This window comes from Eleutherodactylus coqui, chromosome 3 (genome assembly GCF_035609145.1).
Source record: "Eleutherodactylus coqui strain aEleCoq1 chromosome 3, aEleCoq1.hap1, whole genome shotgun sequence".
NCBI lineage: Eukaryota > Metazoa > Chordata > Amphibia > Anura > Eleutherodactylidae > Eleutherodactylus > Eleutherodactylus coqui.
Genome location: NC_089839.1, coordinates 220,329,604 through 220,354,472, shown reverse-complemented (window position 1 = coordinate 220,354,472; position 24,869 = coordinate 220,329,604). Strand labels below are relative to the sequence as shown.

The window sequence follows — 24,869 nt, the reverse complement described above, 5'->3', positions numbered from 1 at the left end:
TTCGGAAGTCTAGTGTCCAGTTTCAAATTTCATAAAGCTTCTCTTTTAAGAATCATTTTTTATTTACAACCTGTCCTTTATTACCTCTAATTTGTACAGAACCGAAAAAACGAAAAATATGCAAGATTCCCAGCATGTTGGTCTAGAAAATGTTCCACCGCTCAGCTGTTTGCGTTGCCGTTATTTATGTTCCTGACATGTTCCATGATGCAAACCTTTAGTTTTCTGGTTGCACAAAAAACATACATTAAATTGCACTCTGTGCATAATATAATATACATTAGGTTCTTGGTATTGCAGTTAATGAATGTATTTATGCTGAATCTAAGGCCTCATGTCCACGGGGAAAATCAGGCCCGCTGCGGATTCTCCATGGAGAATCCGTAGCGCGTCCCTCCTGCCCCGCAGACATGAGTGCTGAAAATAGAATATACTCACCTGCTGCGGGCCGTGCGTGTCTTCCCTTCTTCCCGGCCGGATCTTCTTTCTTCGGCCCGGTGGATGTGCTCGGCACGCCGGCTGCGTGCCGCGCACATGCGCTGGGCACATCCGCCGGGCCGAAGCAAGAAGATCCGCCTGGGAAGAAGGGAAGACACGCACGGCCCGCAGCAGGTTAGTATATTCTGATTTTAGGTCTCCCGCTGATCGGACGGCTTCCATAGGCTTCAATAGAAGCCTGCGAGAGCCGTCCGCGCGGGAGACCCGCACCAAATGGAGCATTGTCCGGATTTTTTCCTGCACGCGGATCCGCGTCTGCAGGGAAAAATGACATCTGCAGGTATTTAACTACCTGCGGGTGTCTAATGCATCCCTATGGGGCGCGGATCCGCGTGCGGGAAAAACGCTGCGGATTTTAAATAATAATTTACTAGTGGACATGAGTTTTTTGTTGCTACTCTCAAAATAGTTCCTTTTTGAAGCTTATTTACACAGTTCACATTTATTACCACTACATTTATAAAACCTTTTTTGGGATAACCATCTCTATTAGTAGAGAAGTAACTTGGGGACAACATGTCCCCCAAATTCCTCTTCTTTTTCGGTACGCATTGTACTCCATTATCTAAAATTCTTCTTAAGGTTTAACTGCATAATAGTCCATACTGAATGCTGTTGAGGACACCAATTTGTTTAATTCTGATGGACACAGTGTGGCCTTGCCATCGGCCCATCAGCTTATGCGTCTTGGCCAAAATGCTAAACTAACACCCGCATTTTATTAGTGTGTATCAATATTTCCTTTATGCAGTTTGCTATAGACTTCTGGGGGAGCCCAAGATGTCAGCCAGTGCGGCCCACTGTTGAGATACAGGGCAACCCACTGCCATGTCAGTGTGAGTTGTAATCCTGTATTGCGGGATGCACCCATCTATTGCCTGTCTTCTGTGGTATCATTCACATTGCAGATTTAGTTGCATGCAGTCGCCCCTCCCCAATCTGGGCTGGGTTGAGTGGGTGACTGCATATAGGTCTGCAGTAAACAAGTTAGCTCGTCTGGTTTATAGTCTGATTTGCTGCATATTGTTAGGTTCTACGGCCATTATGCCGACCTTATGGTGATTGTGCCTGCTTAGCGGCGATTGTCCCTGCTCTGCACCTTATCAGGTATTGCATTTTTGCCTCTTTTCCAGTGAAATATGCTCCCACCATGCCATGACCAAATTTGTAATGGAGGGTAAGAATCTGAAGCCCATAGGGGCTCCAGTAAACTGTAATAAATAATCATTCTCAAATAAAAAATAATTATCTTTTAATAAAAATGTTGTACAGACCACAATAAACTCCTTTAGATTAGCAGAGTAATCATTATACTTGACAAGGTAAAACTCAACTGCTTGTATTGCTACATGGTGTGGCATGCAAGAATACAGATCCACAACATCGCTGGCAAGCCACTCACATTCCTGTTCACATCTGACATCTCCACATTGTTGTATAACACTTTTGCTAACAATAAGATGTCCTGGTATGCGGCGCACCAAGGGCTGCAGGGCATGGTCCACCCATTCGCTAAAGTGCACACAGGGAGATCCAGTACCCACAACTATCGGGCGCATAGGTGGAAGGAAAACATTTTTATGAATTTTAGGTAATCTATATAATACAGCCGTTATTGGATGCTCTGGGTATAAAAGAACAGCTTCTTTATAACTTATGGCTCCCTAGCACTGTCCTTCTTTCAGAAGGTTATTTGATTTTTCCATGCATGCTTTCATTGGATCATCTTTTAATTTTCTGTAGATCTTGTCAATGTCCAACATTTTATGTATGAGAATAGAGTACAGTGCGGCGTCCATAATGACAACATTTCTACCTTCATCTGAACCTTTTGTGATAAGGTTTTTATTTTGTGTTATTTTGTGTTCTTCATGTTGCTTTTTGATAGATTTCTATGTTTATGTTGTTGCTTCTATAATTCTCTTAGCCCTATTTCCATCATATGTTGGAAATCTTCTATACATTTTACTCTTGCTGATGTTGGATAAAAGGAGGGGTTTGATATATTGATATTCAATTTTTCCTTATCACTTTCCTTTCGCATATTGATGCTCTTTCTTTCCAAGTCCTGGAGATCCAATAATGCGAGTCCCTCAGCAAAATATCTTCCTTGATATTCATTATGTGCTGGTGCTGATATTCCTCCTATGTCAAGTTTCACATTTTCTTTATCCGTATTTTTTGACTACAAGGGCTTTAATAAATCTGTTCAGATCTATAATTGTTTGAAATATGTTGACATTTACATCCAGTACAAAGTTTAGACCTTGGTTGAGAACTTGTAGTTGTTCATTCGATATGACAAATGGAGTTAGTAGGACTATGTTGTTGTTTATTTCCTCCTCCTTAAATGGCTTGAATAACTTCTTTTTCCTTCTTGTCCTTCTAATCCGTTTTTTGAAGATTTTGTTTTACGTTCTCTTCTGATGATAGAATCCTCTGAACTTGAATTGGTAAAGCTTGATGACTCGTAGTTTGTGTCCGATTTGTCAAAATCAGATGAAGTTAAAGTCACTCTAGCAGGAGATTTGTTGTTCTGTCCTTTATTTCTCAAAATGGATTTGGGTTTACTGTAAGAGGTTTTTCTTCTCCATTCATAGATTTCTTTTTTACTGTAGTCCATTTGATCTCTTTCAAATTTTCATTTTTTTATTTGCATGATGGATTCCTCCATTTTGGATAGTTTTTCTTTTATCTTAATCTGCATACTCTCGTATTCCATTGTGCTGACTGTAACCATTAATTGCATCTCTATTTCCCCAATATTAATTTTGAGCTCTTAAAGCAATGAGTTTTAAAAAAACATTCTGATAGAGTGTTGTTCTATTGGTCTATAAATTCTGTGCAAAACATGGTTGTGGGTATTTTCTTTATATGTAACCCCCTTGGGATCATTTTTATCTAACTGTATTTGGTGAGTGTACTCATGTTCCACCTTGTTTTTAATTCAGTTTTTTTTAACTTGGTTTCTACAAGCAGTGCAGAATGAGTTGGCGCTATACAAATAAAGATTATTATTATTACATTAGATTGTGAGGCCACAGGTGTGGAACAAAATACTTGTGAGACTCTTTTCATTCAAGCTTGTGTCTCATAATAAGAAACAGCTGTATAAGTTAAAGTGTCATTTCTGGTACAAGTTATCAGAGTTGAAGAAAAATCTTCTGAAAAACTTATAACATTCGTGAGAGGTGGTAAAGAAGGAATTTCAGAAATACACAGTCAAAAGATATACTATTCTTTGATGCTGTATGTTTCTACTTGAACCATTTTGTGTGGCAAGAAAATGTTAAACAGAAAAGTCAGATCACCTGCAAAAACCACAGAGCCGACACTTTGAAAGAATTTATGCCTAGTAGAGGCATTTTGACTGTCGGTGTGCCTGGAGCTCCGTGGACTTATGCAATAGTGAATCTGGTTTCCCATTGGAGAGGAGGTGAGCGTTTATTCTTTTGACTAGGATTGAGGTGCGCACCCCTTAGGTCTCCAGACATGAACATGGCCGTAATCAGTGCCCAAACTAAACCTGGATTAGTTACCGAAGACAATCTGATTCTACTTTGAAGCAGTCCAATTGGGTCATTTAGAAATCACTGCAAATGGAGACGACGGTGTCCTTCAGTCAAGCATCTGAAAATGGTTCCAACAGACACATGGGCCTGTAACAATGCTGCTATCCATCTTTTGATAATAGACAATGAAACTGTTGGAGTTGCTAGTGCTTATTGGACAATCAGATAATCCTCTCTATTGGTGTTCCCTCAATGGCATCCTGAGCCCAGTTGCCTTGTATGCACGCCCTCACTCTTCTACTTGTCCCAACACCTCCTAACAGTCTGGTCAAAATGGCCCAGGTGTCAGGCAATTAATCAACACGACCATACAGCTTATTGCATTCCAATAATGCGCCCCTCTCAGACTCTCGTAACTGGGTAAAATCTCTTATCTACATCGTAGAGGCGTCTAGTAAACAACAAGCTGTAAAGAAGAAGAAAATGAGATCACTACACGCAAAGAGCATCTAAGAGTTTTTTCATAGGCCAAGAGTTGAACCAATTTTAGGGCCTCAGGTGACAAAACCATTCATCTAATCACACCACAACTCTAATCGTTTGCATATCTGCCTGAGATGTAACTGCATATCGAGTTAACAATGAAAAGATTGGACAAACCTTTCCATTCCATGTTTTTTTTTATTTTCTACATTGTAGATTCATATTGAAGACATGAAAACTATGAAAGAACACATATGGAATTAAGTAGTAAACAAAAAAGTATTTAACTAGAATATGTTTTATATTTTATATTCTTCACTGTAGCCCCCTTCTGCTTTGATAACAGCTTTGTCAATCCTTGGCATTCTCTCAATCATCTTTATGAGGTAATCTCCCAGAATGGTTTTCTAACAGTCTTGAAGAAGTTCCCAGGGGTATTAAGCACTTGTTAGCTGATTTTCACTCTCAGGTCCAACTCATCCCAAACCATCTTAATTTGGTTTAGGCTAGGTGATTGTCATCTCACGCAGCACCCCATCACTCTAATTCTTGGTCAAATAGTCCTTACATAGACTGGAGGTGTGTGGGGTCATTGTCCTGTTGAAGAACACATGATCTTTTCACTAAAGGCCCTTTTAGTCATGTCTTTAAGACTGACTGTCTTACAGACTTAACCAAGAGTTAGCTTTGCTGCAGAGGAGAAGTTTATTAGTGTTATTACCCTCAGAAACCATACCAGCACCTCTCATTAGATCCCACATGAATGCTTCACAAAGATCAAGTACCAGACTCATCTCAACATCAACTGTTCAGAGGAGACTGCGAGAATCAAACCTTTATGGTTGAATTGCCACAAAGAAGCTGCTAATGAGAAACATCAAGAAGAGAATTGCTTGGGCCAAGAAACAAAAGAAATGGACATTAGATCAGTGGAAATCTGTACTGATGAGATTTTTTGGCTCCAACTGCCAAGTCATGTTGAGACACAAAGAAGGTCAGTAGATGGTTTCTACATGTGTGGAGAAGGTGTGATGGTGTGGGGTGATTTTGTTGGTGACACTGTTGGAAGGCACACATAACCATCCTATCTGGTTTGCCCTTATTGCTACCATCATTTATTTTTCAAGTTTCACCTGGTAACCTAGCTCAACTGGGTGTTTTATTGTTAATATAGAATCACAAATCTAGGTGTCATTTGTTAACTACATGAGTATGTTTCCGCCAATTTACTTGATGTTATATTATTGGTGCTCCTATTAAAGATGTATTCTTTCTATAAATTTTTGCTTTGTGAATATTTGTTAGTAGGTGTTTTTACCCTATTTAGCATGAAAGCTGGCCAGACCATTGTACATTTTTCCATTGACATGGCCATATAATGGCTTGTTTTTTGCGGGACAAGTTGTGATTTTTTAAACAGGGGGGAGGAAAAAAAGAAATGGGGAAAAAAGAAAAAAAGGGGCCATGTCATTAAGGGGTTAAATAATGTATTAACTTCCTTCTCTGGGTCATTATGACGCATGGATACCACATGTGTGATTGTATTTTTGATTTTTTACAAAGTAAAGGGAGACAAGTATTTTTATAATTTTTTTACTTTTTTTTTTTTGTCCCTTTAGGGGACTTCCACAGGGACCCATCAGGACCCCCTGATCACATTCCGGGGGTCCGATGGTGACAGCCCTTTACATGCTGCAGTGACAGCCCTTTACATGCTGCAGTCACAGCCTGACCAATCAGAGGCAGCTCTCACTCACACCCATTCATGAATTCATGAATGGGTGAGTGAGTGCTGCCTCTGATTGGCTCAGCGCAGGGCCAATCAGGGGCAGCTCTCAGCTGAATGACAGCTGAGAGCTGCCCCTGATTGGCCCTGCGCTGAGTTAATCAGAGGCAGCACTCACTCACCCATTCATGAATTCATGAATAGGTGTGAGTGAGAGCTGCCTCTGATTGGTCAGGCTGTGACCAATCAGAGGCAGCTCATTCAGCAGGTGGGGATTTTAAATCCCCGGCTGCTGAATACTACAGAGAGCAGTTCAGGAGAACTGCCGCCGGCCGCGGCTGAACTCCATCTGCCAGGACGAGGTGAGTATATATTTTTTTATTTTTACACATTTCTGGATGAATTGCAGGAAAGGGCTTATATATTTAAGCCCTTCCTAAAAATTCATCCTGCACTCGCCGGCAGCCCATTGCTTTCAATGGAGCTGGCTGTATTGCCGGCTCCATTGAATTCAATGGGCAAACATCGTTCTTCTCTGCCACAGCTGTTACAGCTGTGGCAGAGAAGAATTATTTGTCTAGTATATGTTCTCAATGGGGTCGGCGCTGCTGCCGCCGGCCCCATTGAGCGCATATAGAGAAGAGAACAGGAATCGCAGATCGCAGATAGGTGCGATCTGCGATTTCTGTTCTATAATTTATCGGACGAGCGCATAAAAAGTGCTCATGTGTCCGATACCATTGCAAAGCATGGGTTTTATAAAATCGCCGGACACATGCCCACGCGCAAATCGCGCGAAAAAACGCCCGTCTGACTAAGGCCTTAAGGTGACAGAGTTCTGTGTCAAATGTATTTACAGGAGAAAGAAATTCAAATTTCACACTAAAAAAGTGACACTTCCGGGAGGGGGGGAGGGCTCTAATTTTTAAGTGAATGTTAGGGGTTTAAAGAGACCTGAGCATCGTAAATCTACATTGGTTAAAATTAAAAAACAAACTCCTACAGTAAAAACAACCATGAAAATGAGTGTCCTGAGGCCCTATTATATATTCCTGGATGTGCAGAGTAGACCTTTGGCCTTCTGTGAATTCCCCTCTTGGGAGAAATGATGAGGTATAAAATGAAGGACACTGTTAAGTGCTAGTATCAGCAATATTATATCTGAGTCGAGATATTCACCCATTGTGTAAATATATTCCACCCATTTCTCCTGATGTGTCATTGTCATCAATTTTATTTACTTGGAAAATCTTGGGAAGGATCACACTGGAGTGATGAAGAACCAAACAACGATCACTAGCGTTCTTCTCATGAGTTTATCACATAATCAGAAGTCCATCTATGTCATCTTCGTCATCTTCTTCCTCATCTACCTGATGACCTTCTTGTGCAACTTTCTCATCATCCTTCTAGTTGTTACTTGCGCTCATCTTCATACACCCATGTTTTTCTTTCTCGGAAACTTGGCATTCTTGGACATGTCCTACTCATCAGTCACTGCCCCAAGGACACTTTGTGAGCTCATCACCCAGGACTGGTCCATCTCCCTCCCTGACTGTATAACACAAATTTCCTTTCTCAACTGTTTCGGTGCCTCTGAGGTTTTCTTGTTGTCTTCTATGTCTTATGACCGGTACATAGCCATCTGTCGTCCACTCCACTACTCTCAGGTCATGTCTTGGGGTAAGTGCACTCTGATGGTGTCTTTTGTTTGGTCTACTGCCTTCTTTCTCACCATCCTTTTTACCTTATGTTTAAAAAGGTTGACATTCTGTGGTCCCAACTTCATCCATAATTTCTTTTGTGACCTCCCCCATTTGTTCCAAATCTCTTGCACTGATACATTCATCAATATTCTCGTCTTAATAATTGTGGGGGGTGTTTTTGGTATTATAGCCTTTGTTGCCACATTCTACTCATATGTCAAAATTTTTAGCACAGTGCTCAGCATTCGCACCAGTGCGAATATTCATGAATGGGTGTGAGTGAGGGCTGCCTCTGATTGGTCAGGCTGTGACCAATCAGAGGCAGCTTATTCAGCAGGTGGGGATTTTAAATCCCCGGCAGCTGAATACTACTCACAGCTGTTCAGAGCAGTTCAGGGAAACTGCAGCCTGCCGCGCTAAACTCCGTCTGCCGGGACCAGGTGAGTATATTTTTATTTTTACACATTTCTGGATGAATTGCAGGGAAGGGCTTATATATTTAAGCCCTTCCTGACAATTCATCACGCAATCGCCGGCAGCCCATTGCTTTCAATGGAGCCGGCTGTATTGACGGCTCCATTGAATTCAATGGGCTAACATCGTTCTGCCGGGACCAGGTGAGTATATATTTTTTTATTTTTACACATTTCTGGATGAATTGCAGGGAAGGGCTTATATATTTAAGCCCTTCCTGACAATTCATCCCGCAATCGCCGGCAGCCCATTGCTTTCAATGGAGCCGGCTGTATTGCTGGCTCCATTGAATTCAATGGGCTAACATCGTTCTTCTCTGCCACAGCTGTTACAGCTGTGGCAGAGGAGAACGATCTTTATGCTGACAGTGCGGGGGGGGGTCTCACTCTTGCCACTATTGTGGCTTAATAGTGGGACCTGGGAACTTGAGATGCAGCCCAACATGTAGCCCCTCGCCTGCCCTATCCGTTTCTGTGTCGTTCCCATCGCTTTCTTGAATTTCCCAGGTTTTCACAAATGAAAACCTTAGCGAGCATCGCCGATATACAAAAATGCTCGAGTCACCTATTGACTTCAATGGGGTTCGTTACTCGAAACGAACTCTCGAGCATCACTGAAAGTTCGACTCGAGTAACGAGTACCCGAGCATTTTGGTGCTCGCTCATCTCTAGTAAGGAACTAAAAACAGATTTAAGGCGACAGAATTCTGCACCAAATATATTTACAGGACAAAGAAATTCAAATTTTACAATAAAAAAGTGACATTTCCGGGACGGTTTTTCCAATTTTAATGTGAGTGTTAGGGGGTAAAAGACAAACTCCTACACTAAAAGCAACCAGGATAATAAGTGTTCTGAGACCCTATTATATATTCCTGGATGTGCAGAGTAGAGCTTTGGCCTTCTGTGAATTCCCCTCTTGGGAGAAATGATGAGTTATAAAACGAAGGATACTGTTATCTGCTAGGATCAGCAATATTATATCTGAGTCGGAATATTCACCCATTGTGTTAATATATTCCATCCATTTTTCCTGATGTGTCATTGTCATCCATTTTATTTACTTGGAAAATCTTGGGAAGAATCACACTGGAGTGATGAAGAACCAAACAACGATCACTAGCGTTCTTCTCATGAGTCTATCAGATAATCAGAATACCAACTATGTCCTCTTCACTATCTTCCTCCTCATCTACCTGATGACCTTCTTGTGCAACTTTCTCATCATTCTTCTAGTTGTTACTTGTGCTCATCTTCATACACCCATGTTTTTCTTTCTTGGAAACTTGGCATTCTTGGACATGTCCTACTCATCGGTCACTGTCCCAAGAACACTTTGTGAGCTCACCACCCAGGACTGGTCCATCTCCCTCCCTGACTGTATAACACAAATTTTCTTTGTCATCTATTTTGGTGCCTGTGAGGTTTTCTTGTTGTCCTCCATGTCTTATGACCGGTACGTAGCCATCTGTCGTCCTCTCCACTACTCTCAGGTCATGTCTTGGGGTAAGTGCACTCTGATGGTGTCTTTTGTTTGGTCTACTGCCTTCTTTCTCACCATCATTTTTACCTTATGTTTAAAAAGGTTGACGTTCTGTGGTCCCAACTTCATCCATAATTTCTTTTGTGACCTCCCCCATTTGTTCCAAATCTCTTGTACTGATACATTCATCAATATTCTAGTCTTAATAATTGTGGGAGGTGTTTTTGGTATTATAGCCTTTGTTGCCACATTCTACTCATATGTCAAAATTTTTAGCACAGTGCTCAGCATTCGCACCAGTGAAGGAAAGCGTAAAGCTTTCTCCACCTGTACGTCTCATCTGACTGTGGTTTTCATATTTTATGCATCAATAACTTTTATTTACTTTGATCCTAACACAAGTAATCTTCTTACATTGAATGAAGTGGTCACAGTGATCTATGCACTAATCACCCCGTTACTCAACCCCTTAATCTACAGTTTAAGGAGCAAAGATCTGCAGTCTGCACTGCAGAAAGCTTTACACATGCTGATTGCACACAACAATGGAAGATGCTCATGACTCCTGCTGAGGATTTATGATAGACTTACTTTGTAGACAACAGAATCTCAAAAGACAATTTATTGTACTGCTCTCCACCATGCCTCACTGCTGCCTGCAGACACGCATTATTGTACCGCTCTCCAGCCCTACACCAAACAAACTACCACCTATTACAGCCAAATATTTCACATATTGACTAATCAGACTGGAGCACCTGCTGCGATTTTTCTGCATCCCAGTTCCTATGTTTTCGTACATTGTTGAGTCACTTTGCCTTGTCTCTACATAGAAGGTATGGCATTTTGGCCCAATTCTTCCACAAAGACCACTTCTGGCCAGATGTCCTCAAACAGTAAATGAGTGTATCTGGGTACCACTGGTTTCTGCCAGTTCTGAGCTGATGGCTCTGCTGATCATCTTCCAATTTTGAAGGGACGTAAGCATGCTGTGTCTTTAATCTGCTGCACTAAGTTTCCTTGGCCGACCACTGTGTCTACAGTCCTCAGCATTGCGCGTTGCTTCGTGCTTCTTCAAAAGAGCTTGAACAGCACATCCGGAAACCCCAGTCTGCTTTTAAATCTTTGAATGGGAGAAACTTTGCTGATGCAGAATCTTGTATGCAAGTATACAGACCTTGTCTCTTGTTGTTGTGTTCATTCTTGCCATGATGTATGATTTGTGACATGAAACTGTCTTCCATAACCTCACCTTTATAGCAGAGTTTGGCTGTTCTTCACTAGTTTTAAGCAAAGCTGTTTCTGCTAATAACTGTGTTTCAACCTACATATGAAAATGATGATTGTTATCTGTTTGGTATAATTGGTAAATCGTACAGCTGACTACAGTTCTACAAAATCCCTGACTGTGTGCAAGTGTACCTAGAAGAATTGATGCTGCTTTGAAAGTAAAGTGCGGTCACCCCAAATATTGATTGCGATTTCGATTTCTCTTTTGTTCAGTCACTTTGAACTTTGTTAAATGACAAAAATAAACTATTAACACTTCTGTTTGTAAAAGCATTCTTACTCTGCAGCATTTTTAACACACTGCCTAAAACGTTTGCACACTACTGTACAGTATATATATATTTTTTTTTTTTTATTATTATTTATTTATTTTTTCACATGGTTCTTCATTAGTTTGATGATCAGTTTCTAGGTAATGGGAAATTCAATGTTCTCTTTTCCGGTCTTATAAGTGACTCCTTGTATAAAAAAAACTGTTTTGTAACCTTCCAAAAGGTTTTGTGTATTAATTCCTCACTTAATTTCTGTTTGCTGACATTCTGTCAATTGCAGAATAGATGAATTGCCATTGGTCAGATTTGAACCCAGGACTAACCACTAAGCCACCATGATGCCCCGTTTAACTACTTTCCCCATTAGGATGTAAAGGTGCATCATGGTAATGTTTATTTTAATCCTACATGATGGATATTTATCTCATGGTGATTGTACAGGCACAGGAGCTGTCATGTCCCATTTATAGTGATATTGCTATTATGGTGCTATTGCAAATTGTTCATAGTGTTACAGACTACAATATTTTGCCTTTCCCCATGGTCAGAACTTCAGGGGATTGCACCAGATACAGGAACTGCCCACCGTGCAGCTTGTCTCTTTGCACCTAGATTTTTAGATTTCACACACGTGAAAAAATTGCAGCATTTCCAATTCTGGTCTGGATTACAGACTGAGGCCTCTATCACACGGACGTTTTTAGGTCCGATTTCCAGACGCGCTTGTGATCTGCAGATTTATAGACCCAATGCAAAGCAATGGGATCGGTCACATGTCCGTTTTTGATGCGGATGTGCCGATAATTTTAGGACACACCGATTCGCAGAACGCATGTAACAGCGTTCTGCGCAAATCAGTGCTTGTATATGCGCTCAATGGGGCCGGCGGCAGCAGCGCCAACCCCATGGAGAACATATACTAAGCCCTTCCCCGAAAATTCATCCAGCGCTTGCCGGCATCCCATTGCTTTCAATGGAGCCGGCTGTATTGCTGGCTCCATTGAATTCAATGGGTGAACATCGTTCTCCTCTGCCACAGCTGTGCCACAGCAGTGGCAGAGGATAGCAGGCAGCGCTGGGCCGTTTCGCTGAAAACGCTGCTAGGCGCAGATTTTTCAGCAAATCGTCGGCCCCGGTCACGCGATTTGCGGATGCGCATCCGTTATGCGATCCGCAAATCGCGCGAAAAAATGCCCGTGTGACCGAGGCCTGTAATTGCTCATTGAAGCCAAATGGGATTGTGCAAATATGTAGTCAATGTGCATAATACAAGCACATTTACTGCATATTTATGCAAAAAGGTAGGAGAGATTTATGGGACCTTCTTGCAGTTTCTTTTGCACACGTGACAAACCGAGTGAATACTTGCACACAAAAAAACACAAGAAGGTCCAAATACGCAGTGAATACACACAGTTTCAGCCCATGAAAACGCTGTGTATTTCATGATTACGCCCATGTGCTTGAGTCTTAAATGTAGCTAATCCATGACATAGCTATGGTGCTCTCTGCGCTATCATGGAGTTTCCTCCCTTCCACCTCTTTAGCTTCCTACCTTGGCGGGTGGCTATGGTGCCCGGCTAGGGCTGTCAGAGCTGTGCCACCACCTGAACAGAGCGGTGTGGAGGTGTGCACCGGAGCTCAAAATACAAGACTGCACCCACTCCCTGTTCTGGTGCCATCTCTCCTAACAACACTGGCTGCATCCTCTGGGGGAAAGTGAAGAGCTGATTCTTATTTGCCCAGACCTCGTCGTGGCCCACATAAAATGACGTGGTGGGACAGATTCAACTCATGGGCCTTGAGTTTGACACATGTTGTAACAAGTACAGGATTGAGGGAGTGGACATATGTCAACCCCTCCGGCTGCGTCCAGGTCAAGTGCTGTGACGGCCTGGTTCGGGACACTAAGTTTTCATCTCCCTGTAGTCGGGCTCTGATGTCACTAGCCGCTCCCTCTTCCTGTCTGCTAGGTTTTCTGTTTTGCTTTGGCTACCAATCATCTTTTCACCTGCAGTTGGTAGGTGTAAATGCCCAAGAAAAATACTACACCTGGAATCTTTTTCAGATACTGTATGTTCATACAGACGGAATCCATGCCAGATTTTTTCATATGGATTGCACTTGAAAGACAGCAACAGAAACACTCCGCTATGTACATATATACCCGCAGATCTGCAGGTGGATTAAGGCTTTTTCAATGGGCATGTGGAATTTTAGCAATGAATTTAGTGCAAAATCTGTGTCAAAAAGTGACATGACGCTTCTGTTTATTCTGCACATGAACTTCAAAGCCACATGCGGAAAAATTCTGTATTAATATTGGTGTTGATTCCCTTTGAAAGTAATGGGGTGTGAATTTGCCACAGATTTGATGCCGAATCCACATGGATTCTATGGCAAATCTATGGCAAAAGCAAGCCATGTGAACATATCCTTACAAGCTGCCTCAACTGAGCTAACTCTGTCTGATGATGTTTCTTTGTGGGCGGACACTCCAATGCGACACACACAGTGATATTGCCTTTAAAGCATTGCACTTGCCACCCAATCATTGAGTCAAAATAGAAGCTTTGCCCATATAAGCACCACAGGAGCCCGACGTGATCAGCTGGACTCCCGCAGTAACAGCCGGAATTAGAGATAATCCTATGCCCAATCATATAACTGCTTAGATGTTGCAGCCACTGCTGACCACAGCATCTAGGCAGTTTAACAGATGGAGGGGCTCCCTATGACCCTTCACTCCGGCAATTACAATCACAGGGTGCCGGTATGGTGCCATAACAATTAGGGGCCTCCATGGCTGAGCTTAGCCATGTGCTGTCCATATATTCGCTGCATATCCTATTTGCGTCCATTTTCATGGATGAGAACAGGACATGCAGTGTTCAGTGGCCATGCAGGAAGGACAGCACACATATGGCTATCCATGTGCTGTCCGATACAGGTTGTGCCCAAGCAAAGAACAACAGAAGAATAGTTTTTTAACCCATCCACTCCCAAAAACTGTTAATCACTAAGTCCCCTGCACTTACTATCGCCGTAATCGTACTGAGCCACGGAATAAAAGTAAGATGAAGAGTGAACAGTGTAAATTTTATGTTTTAAAAACAGTAGCAGAATTTCAGTTATTTTTCAATTTGCTCTCTTAACCTCTCAGCACCACAAGACACGAGTCCACATCCTGGCTGACTGATATTCACAAAGTCAAAAAATAGACAGCGGCACTCACTAATATTCCAATTTTGGTGGGGTGAAAAGATGCAAGCTTACATATGGGACTGGACCCACGTCCCTCCAAAATCCACGTTTACATCAGAGAAAAGCAGCATCATAAATAGAACATGCCACAATTTGTTTTCCGCACGTGTTTTCACGTGGACAAATCACGGTTGTGTGCATAGGATTTCATTATCTAATGCAATCCTATGGCAGCGGGCACAGGCGGAAATTCTGTGGGAAATCCCACCGCAGAATTTCCACCCGTGTGCAGGGGGCCTTAAACAGGGATGAAGAAGACTCTGCTCTTCTTTAGTTCCCCCCTCCAGCTGACTCCATGAGTACACATTCTGGCTGGCCTGCCTCCGGGCCCCAGCTTCCTAACTGACTTAACTCGCCTCCATGCTACCCTATTCAATATTCCACACTCCCCTGAAGTACCAAGAACCATAACCACACCCAAGTTCTGTCTTTTATATCTTCCGACCAACCAATCCTGAACTAGGGAAAAACCTACTACCCAATCCCAGCACTAACTTGGGATGATTGACAGGGAACAGAGTGAGTTAGGTAGCATACTGCAAAGTCATGCAAAAGGAAGTTACAGAGACACTAGACATTAACTGTTAGGGGGTCAGGTAAGGCCAATACACATAACAATACATGAAAACACATACACACACATATACATTCCACATGAGATTGTTATGACAACGCTGTTGGGCCCCAACTCTGGGCCACTACATATATATGCACAAAAACTGGAAGCAATAAAAAATACAGCTCGCAATGCAAAAAACAAGCCCTCATACAGCCATATTGAGGAAAAAATAAAGAAGTTGTGGCTTTTGAAGAGTAGAGATGAAAATTCCCCAAAATCGTTGCGTTATCAAATGGGGTTTTCCAGGGCAGATAACATTGATGACCTATCCTTAGGATAGGTCATCATTATTTGATAGCCTGGGGTCTACTGCTAGGGACCATGATTGATTAGCTTATTGAGTGCTCGCTGTCAGTTCTGGTATACACTGGGGTTGGAGAGGAAGCCGCTGCTCCGACTACTGTGTAGTGGCAGGCACTTGTAATTGCAGGCGCGGCTCCTATTTCTTTCATTAATAGTATTTTCCCCAAAGGACCCTTTTAAGCCATAAATTGGCCATGTCCCTAAGGGATTAAAAAGTTAATAAAAATGTAATCAATACGTTATCTGTTCCCCAAAATAAAAAGGTATGGAACCCAAAATGGTTCTAACAAACAATAGGATTAATCTCACAAAAGTCAAGGCCAGATACGGGTACATTGTTGGAAACAAACAAGTTCTGATTATCTGAATGCGGCAACATAAAAAGTTTTTGATTTCAGAATGCATAACTTCCAGAGAGCAATAAACTATGATGTAGAAAGTAGTAAGCATAACTCCTTGTCTATGGTCATTCACAACTCCTGGCTGGGAAAAGAAGAGTGGTGTATCTTTCTGAATTATCCTTGTTCCTTTTTAGGAACTAATTTTAGCAGGAAGATCCTTAGATTCTGAATCGATGGCTCCATATAGTGGTCTGCCATTCCCCCAAACTCAACTTCCTTTTCAATTTCTCCCAAACCAACTACAGGAAGCATTAAACAGACTTTAGATTAGCAAAATTGAACACTCCTGCTAGACTTCACCATGCCTTGGATTCTAAAACCTGACTAAAAACTTCACATTTGAGGGCACCCTATCATCATAACGGTCAAGCTACAGGATCATTGTGCTTACCATCACTGGAGTATTCCCATTTGGTAGCTGGTTGTCCGCTTGATGTGATTGGCATACTTTTACTGCCCCCATAACCCAACCACTCAAGGCAGAAATGAAAAGCTACTCCTACTGTACAATGCCTGTCAATCAATAAATTGCCAAAAAAACCACATGCGGTGCAAAGTTCTGATGAAGTTGCTCATCATAGCACCACCATACTAGACCTCCAAAAGTGCGGCATGTCTCCCAAATACTATGAACATATGGGACATTGATTACAGTGCAGTTACCTCCAGAGTTGACAGGTGGCATTATCTCTGATTGATGTTGTTCTCTGTCCCTTTTCTTCTCTATCCTCACCTAGACCGTCACAATGACTCCTCCCAACCACAACTTGCCTCTGCAAAATTTCACATACAGAAATCTTTGGCTTTTTGATTTTCCATTGCCCTCCCTACGTTTTCCACAATGCTATGCAATCCTTAGGCCCCAGAAAGTAATTAGGCTCCATACAGTAAGTGCTGCTTTGAGTGCTCTCCACACAGTAAATGTGCACCCTTTTCTGCCCCAGCAGTAATAATGCTGCCTTTTCTGCCCTTGTTATTAATTTACTGCTGCCTTTTCTGCCCCGTAAGGCTCCTTAAATGAGCATATGGACACAGCATATTACATGCGCAGGTTATACATGTGTAAAAATTGAACCAATCTGCCATAGGCTCCCATGTGGCTGCTCACACATACTGCGTTAAATACGCAGCATGTTCTATCTTAGCGCCAAGTGCATCAGAGGCACATAGCAAGTACGCAATGTCATAAGGGTTTTGGTGAACTTAGTCCGAAATAGTTCAGTTTGAACTAATTCGGACTGAACTGCACTTTTTGCAAAAGTTCGGTGACCCAGCCAGACTAAACTTTTCAAAAGTTCACTTAACACTACTTACTACTATTGAGTGTTTAATTATTAATTGATGTATATATGCAGGTCGAGTTATCATTTGTTCTCTAGTTGGATATATTCGTGTTATTTTACCTGACTATATTATTGCTGTCCCTAATAAATATTGTGAGGGATTAGCGTTTAGGATCGGTAGCAACCTGGGCATAAGCAGTCAGAGACAGTGACACATAGGATAAAGTCTTTAGTCCAGGCTTTGCCTGGGTTTATTTCCAAGCAAACAAAAGCAAAATACAGGCCTTGACATCAGGCAAACATAACGTAAATCCTGCTCGTCCGAGCACTTACTAAACATGTAGCGTCCCTGTCTACGTACTGGTAAACAAATGGCTTCTGCACACAGCCAGCCAGGACTCTCAGACCTGCAAAGGTCTCAGCTCTCTCCTAGGCCCTGTAGGCCCAGGCTTTATATGGCCTGGTACCAGCCTCACCTGGTACGTGGGAGTGACCATCCCACCCTTCGCTTTGGTCACTCCAGGAAAAGCCGGCCCGGATTATGCGGCTTGGAGCCACTTACTTGCTACAGCGTGTTAGTAGCTTAATGCTACTAACACTATACTGCCGGCTTCCTCCACCGAGCCCAGGCTGCTCGGTGGCATGTATCTGCCCAAGCGCTCCCCAAGGCAGCATAGGAGAGCATCCTAGGCGACACATACCTGCCCTCCAGCACCTTGCTGGTCACCGTCTCACATACCCTCCCCCTCTGTTCGAGTCTGTGGGGTCGGACACCTTTCGCCGTCATGCAATGCGTCCTTGATAAGGCATCGGCATTGCCCTGAAGCTTTCCGGCCCTGTGCTCTACCGAAAAACTAAAATTTTGAAGGGTCAGGAACCATCTAGTGACTCTGGCATTTCTTTCTTTTACCTGTGACATCCAGGTTAAGGGGGAGTGGTCTGTGATCAGCCTGAAGTGCCGACCTAGCAGGTAGTATTTTAGGGATTCCAGGGCCCACTTGATGGCTAGGCACTCCCGCTCAACGATACTGTTATTTTTTTCCGGTGGCGTGAGCTTTCTGCTTAGATAAATTACGGGATGTTCCTCTCCTTCTACTTCTTGGGACAGAACTGCTCCCAGTCCCACATCGGACGCGTCTGATTGGACAATAAATTCCCTTTTAAAATTGGGTGTGACTAACACTGGACGTCTACAGAGGGCCCGTTTTAATTCTTGGAACGCCTTTTCAGCGTCAGGGTTCCACTTGACCATGACTGACTTACTGTTCTTGGTCAAGTCTGTTAGGGGCGCTGCTATGCTAGCAAAGTTTTGCACGAACCACCTATAGTACCCTACAATGCCTAAAAAGGCTCTCACCTGCTTTTTAGTTGTGGGTTGTGGCCAGTTCTGAACGGCTTCAACTTTATTGACCTGGGGTTTTATAATACCCCTACCTATTATATACCCCAGGTATCGGGCTTCTTCAAGACCCAGGGCGCACTTCTTTGGGTTTGCTGTGAGCCCTGCTTTTCTAAGGGAGCTCAGTACTGCCTGTACCTTGGGTAGATGGCTGTCCCAGTCTTCGCTAAAGATGATGATATCATCTAAATATGCTGACGCATATTGACGATGGGGTTTGAGTATGATATCCATCAATCTTTGGAAGGTTGCTGGGGCTCCATGCAAACCGAAGGGTAGGCAGATGTACTGAAACAACCCTTCTGGTGTGGCAAACGCAGTCCTTTCTTTCGCACTCTCTGTAAGGGGAACCTGCCAGTAGCCTTTAGTAAGGTCGAGAGTGGAAAGGTACCTGGCATGACCCAGTCTCTCAATTAACTCGCCCACTCTCGGCATTGGGTATGCGTCAAATTTTGACACGTCATTTAGCTTCCGGAAGTCGTTACAGAAGCGCAGAGAGCCATCAGGTTTTGGTATCAGCACGATAGGGCTGGACCATTCGCTTTTCGACTCCTCAATTACTCCGAGGTCTAGCATTTTCTTGACCTCCTCTGAGATGGCTCGTCTGCGGGCTTCTGGAACCCTGTACGGTTTCAACTGAACCTTTACCCCTGGTTCAGTTATTATGTCGTGTTTTATGACACCAGTACGCCCTGGTATATCAGAGAACACATCTGAATTACGTTGTATAAATTCCCTCGACTCTTGTTGTTGGGATTTAGACAGGGACCCTGATACACACACCTCTGGGACCGCACCATGGGGGGTGCTCACTGCAGTCAGGGCTTCTCTGTCCTTCCATGGCTTAATTAGGTTTACATGGTACAACTGTTCTGGTTTCCGCTTACCTGGCTGGTATACCTTATAATTTACCTCTCCGACTTTCTCAATTATTTCATACGGCCCTTGCCATTTTGCTAGGAATTTACTTTCCAGGGTGGGCACCAACACTAGTACCCGATCCCCAGGGTTGAAGGTTCTCACCTTGGCGGACCTGTTATATACCCGGCTTTGGCTTCTTGAGCCTGCTGTAAATGTTCTCTAACAGTGGGCATGACCGCCGCAATTCGATCTTGCATCACGGAGATGTGTTCAATAACACTCCTGTAGGGGGTGGACTCGTGCTCCCAGGTCTCCTTAGCTACATCAAGGAGCCCTCGGGGATGTCTACCATAAACTAATTCAAAGGGAGAGAACCCAGTGGAGGATTGTGGGACTTCACGGATTGAGAACATTAAATATGGCAGCAGACAGTCCCAGTCCTTCCCATCCTTATTGACTACCCTTTTTAGCATGCTTTTTAGGGTCTTATTAAATCTCTCAACCAGACCATCCGTCTGTGGGTGGTACACAGACGTCCGTAAGTGCTTAATATTCAGCAGCTTACACAATTCCTTCATGACCTTTGACATAAAGGGGGTTCCTTGGTCCGTCAGGATCTCTTTTGGTATGCCCGTGCGGGAGAACATGTGAAGTAGTTCCTTTGCAATACCCTTGGATGACGTATTGCGTAAGGGAACGGCTTCGGGGTAACGGGTGGCATAGTCTTAAACCACTAATATATGTTGGTGACCCCGGGCAGACTTTACCAAGGGCCCAACTAGGTCCATAGCGATCCGCTCGAACGGCACCTCTATGATGGGCAAGGGCACTAAGGGGTTCCGGTAATGGGGCATAGGAGCTGTTATTTGACACTCCGGGCACGACTCACAGTAACGTTTTACATTACCATGTACCCCAGGCCAGAAAAAACGCTGAAGGATGCGTTCCTTAGTCTTTTCGCTCTCGAGATGACCTCCCAGCACATGCTTGTGCGCCAGGTCTAAGACCATCCTACGATAGGACTGAGGTACCACCAGCTGTTCCACAACCTCCCCTTGGACCTTGTCAACCTGATACAACAATTCTTGGTTGACTGCAAGGTGTGGAAACACAGTATCAGCCCCTGGAAATTGAGGCTCCCCATTTATCACTTTAACATTTTCCCTGGCTTTAACTAAGGTGGGGTCTCGGAGCTGCTCAGTTCCGAAATTGGCATGTGAGACCTCTAAGTCAGGCATAGCAACTACTTCATCCTGTACCTCCGTCTCACCCGCCAATACTGTTAAGGGAAAGTTATCCCCAGTCTCTTGGGTCACCCCTACTGCCGGAACCGTACCCTCAGGGTCAAACGGTTCTGGACACACATCATACACATTTGCATTATCATGAGCCTTATTTGCAGATGACCCTCGGTGTCACCACAAGTCCCAAAATAGGGGAAAGTCTCTCCCGAGGATCACGGTGAGCATTAAGGATTTTACGACGCCCACCTCATGGGTGGCAAGTCCACACGGAGTATCAAGTCGTACAAGGGAAATAGGATACTCCTTGGTGTCCCCATGCACACAAACAACCCCCATGCGACGGCTGGTGAAGGTTGTGGGATCGACCAGGCTGGAGTGCACCAGCGTAACCAAGCTCCCTGAGTCCAGTAGAGCTGTCACTGCAAAGTCATTCACCTTTAGGTGACATAATGGTCAATCAGTCTCTGACGCAGTCTCTGCAGAACACACTGGCCGTGCGAACATCGACCTCCGCCGGGCAGAGTCACAGTCCATTGGTTCCACGGTAAGTGGACAGTTGGCAGCAAGATGCCCGGGCTCATGACAGCGCCAACATCGTATGGATGCCCGGTCTCCTTGGGGTTCTACCGAGGACCCGAATGTCCATTTAGGGCTCCTCCTCTGCCCCAAACGATCCCCCTCTGAGCCGCCTCCCCTTGGGACACTTTTGACACCCCTTACATATGGAACAGTCTTACCCGGGGCTCCAGCCGACTTGCTGTTCCCGGGGTTGGAACGTCGAGGAGGCACGGCTTGCAGTAAGTCCTCTGTGGCTTTATACCTCTCGACGAGGCTCACGAGTTGGCCCACATCCTGGGGACCCCCTTGTCCCACCCAGCGCTGGATTGCAGGGGGCAACGAGCGGATGAACTTGTCCAGAACCACTCTTTGTACGATCTCCGCCAGGGACGACTTCTCCGGCTGCAGCCACTTTCTCACCAGGTGGAACAGGTCGTACATCTGGGAGCGAGCTGGTAGGTCGTCCGTGAAAGTCCAGGCGTGTACGCGTCGGGCCCGCACATGGGTGTCCATGCCCAAGCGTGCCAGGATCTCACCTTTGAGTTTACTATAGTCCTTGGCATCCTGCTCACCGTGGTCGAAGTAGGCCTTTTGGGGTTCTCCTGTCAGGAAAGGCGCTACTACCTCAGCCCACTGAGGCGCTGGTAATTTCTCTCTCTCGGCCACTCTCTCAAAGACCGTGAGATAGGCCTCGATGTCATCTGTGGCCGTCATCTTTTGTAAGGCCGCCTGTACCGCGGTACGGGTGGTGGGGAGCGAACAAGACGACCTCTGCACACTTTGCGCCAGGAGAGCATTAGTCTCGGCCTGAGCTCTCATGGCCTCCTCATGGATCTTTTGCTGGGTCGCCGCCACTTGTTGCTGCTGGGCCAACGCTTGCTGTTGCTGCACGTTCATTTGTACCAGCTGCTTTATCAGGTCCTCCATCTTGACAGTATCTGATGGCTGTGCCATTGCAGCTTTTACCCAGGACATGGGGGTTACAGCACTCTCCAGTCAATCTCTCTTGGGTGGTTGCCCTTAGCAACGGTTCTCCAGCTGCTGCAGCAAAATGTCCATTAATTGGTGTATGTCTCTTTAAGACCGCTGCCCGCATCCAAACACCATATGTGAGGGATTAGCGTTTAGGATCGGTAGCAACCTGGGCATAAGCAGTCAGAGACAGTGACACATAGGATAAAGTCTTTAGTCCAGGCTTTGCCTGGGTTTATTTCCAAGCAAACAAAAGCAAGATACAGGCCTTAACATCAGGCAAACATAACGTAAATCCTGCTCGTCCGAGCACTTACTAAACATGTAGCGTCCCTGTCTACGTACTGGTAAACAAATGGCTCCTGCACACAGCCAGCCAGGACTCTCAGACCTGCAAAGGTCTCAGCTCTCTCCTAGGCACTGTAGGCCCAGGCTTTATATGGCCTGGTACCAGCCTCACCTGGTACGTGGGAGTGACCATCCCACCCTTCGCTTTGGTCACTCCAGGAAAAGCCGGCCCGGATTATGCGGCTTGGAGCCACTTACTTGCTACAGCGTGTTAGTAGCTTAATGCTACTAACACTATACTGCCGGCTTCCTCCACCGAGCCCAGGCTGCTCGGTAGCACGTATCTGCCCAAGCGCTCCCCAAGGCAGCATAGGAGAGCATCCTAGGTGACACATACCTGCCCTCCAGCACCTTGCCGGTCACCGTCTCACAATATGTATAGTTATTTCTATTAATTGTTGTTCTGTGCTTATTTATTAGTAGATGTGTCTACCCTATTTAGTTTTGAAGCCCACTGCTGTCTGTGCATTATGAATGTTCACTGGTTAGGTTTAAAAAAAACAAACACCTGCACTATAAACAACCAAGAAATTGAGCATCCTGAGACGCTATTACATTATTATGAATATGCACAGCAGAGGTTTGGGGCTTCTGTGGCTTCTTCTTCTGGGACAAACGATGAGCTATAAAAGGAAAGATGCCATGAGCTTTTAGTATCTGCAGTTTTATATCTGAGTCAGGATATTCATCCATTGTGTTCTTATTTTCCACTAAATCCTCCTGATGTTCCATATTTTATTAATGTTTCACATTTCATTAATTTGGAGAAGATTTACACTGGAATGATGATGAATCAAACAACTATCACCAGAGTTCTTCTCATGAGTCTATCGAATGATGAGAAGATCATCTATGTCCTTTTCATCATCTTCCTACTCATCTACCTGATAACCTTCTTGACCAACTCTATCATCATCCTTCTGGTTGTTACTTGTGCTGATCTTCATACACCCATGTACTTCTTTCTCGGAAACTTGTCATTCTTGGACATGTCCTACTCATCGGTCACTGCCCCAAGAATGCTCTTTGACCTCACCACTCAGAACTGGTCCATCTCCCTCCCTAATTGTATAACGCAAATGTTCTTTGTCATCTATTTTGGTGCCTCTGAGGTTTTCTTGTTGTCCTCCATGTCTTATGACAGATACGTAGCCATCTGCCATCCTCTCCACTACTCTCAGGTTATGTCTTGGGGAATGTGCACTTTGATGGTGACTTTGGTTTGGTCTTCTGCTTTCTTCCTCCCCATCATTTGCACCTTGTGTTTAAGAAGGTTGACGTTCTGTGGTCCCAACTTCATCCATAATTTCTTTTGTGACCTGCCCCATTTGTTCCAGATCTCTTGCACTGATATTTTCATCAATCTTCTAGTCTTGTTTATTGTGGGGGGTTTTCTCGGCACTGTAGCTTTTGTTGCCACATTTTACCCGTATGTCAGAATTTTTAGCACAGTACTAAAAATCCGCACCAATGATGGAAAACGTAAAGCTTTCTCCACCTGTACATCTCATCTGACTGTGGTTTTCATATTTTATGCATCAATAACTTTTATCTACTATGTTCCCAACACAAGTAATCTTCTTACACTGAACCAAGTGGTCACTGTGATCTATACGCAAATTACCCCCTTAATCAACCCCTTAATATACAGCTTGAGGAACAAAGACCTGAAGGCTGCACTGCAGAAAGTTTTACATATACACGTGCTGATTCCAAGAAGTTGTACATGACTTCTGCTGAGGACTTACTATAGGCTTACTGTAAAGACAAGACAATCTTGAGGCAGCATTAAAATAAACACTAACACTGAGTGCAACATAAAGGTTTTTGGGAGTGTATTCACCTCTTTGGAGGTCCTGTTCTTATGACCAGTTGGGATAGCCACCATACTCTCCCTCTCTACAAATAGAGAGGTGGAGGAGGAACTATTCCAAGGATCACAATATTCTGTACAGCAAAATATATGAAGAAGGAAGAAGAAAAAAAGCACTATATAAGTGAGAGGCGCTGTCCACTCTCTCAATTACTGCTTGGAGAGGCATACAGCTGCTTACAGTTGTAGCCGAAGGCGGTGCTATGCTACACCCCTTCAGCTCAAGATTTGACCAGGCAGAGGGGGGGAGCTAAAGAGATGTTCAGGACACCATGTAAGAGTGCTGAGAAGTGTTGTTTCT

At 44.0% G+C, this 24,869-nt stretch overlaps 3 protein-coding genes across 3 annotated transcripts; all 3 read left to right on the top strand.

The window, feature by feature from the left end:
* The first annotated feature begins 7,493 nt into the window (after positions 1–7,493).
* On the top strand, positions 7,494–8,204 carry LOC136620253 (olfactory receptor 1E5-like). The gene has a single exon (XM_066594958.1). The coding sequence runs from the start codon at positions 7,494–7,496 to the stop codon at positions 8,202–8,204; it is 711 nt and encodes a 236-aa protein (XP_066451055.1).
* A 1,291-nt stretch (positions 8,205–9,495) lies between these two features.
* Positions 9,496–10,443, top strand: LOC136620252 (olfactory receptor 1E5-like). Its single transcript, XM_066594957.1, has one exon. The coding sequence runs from the start codon at positions 9,496–9,498 to the stop codon at positions 10,441–10,443; it is 948 nt and encodes a 315-aa protein (XP_066451054.1).
* A 13,037-nt stretch (positions 10,444–23,480) lies between these two features.
* On the top strand, positions 23,481–24,425 carry LOC136620251 (olfactory receptor 1468-like). The gene has a single exon (XM_066594956.1). The coding sequence runs from the start codon at positions 23,481–23,483 to the stop codon at positions 24,423–24,425; it is 945 nt and encodes a 314-aa protein (XP_066451053.1).
* Positions 24,426–24,869: the final 444 nt, after the last annotated feature.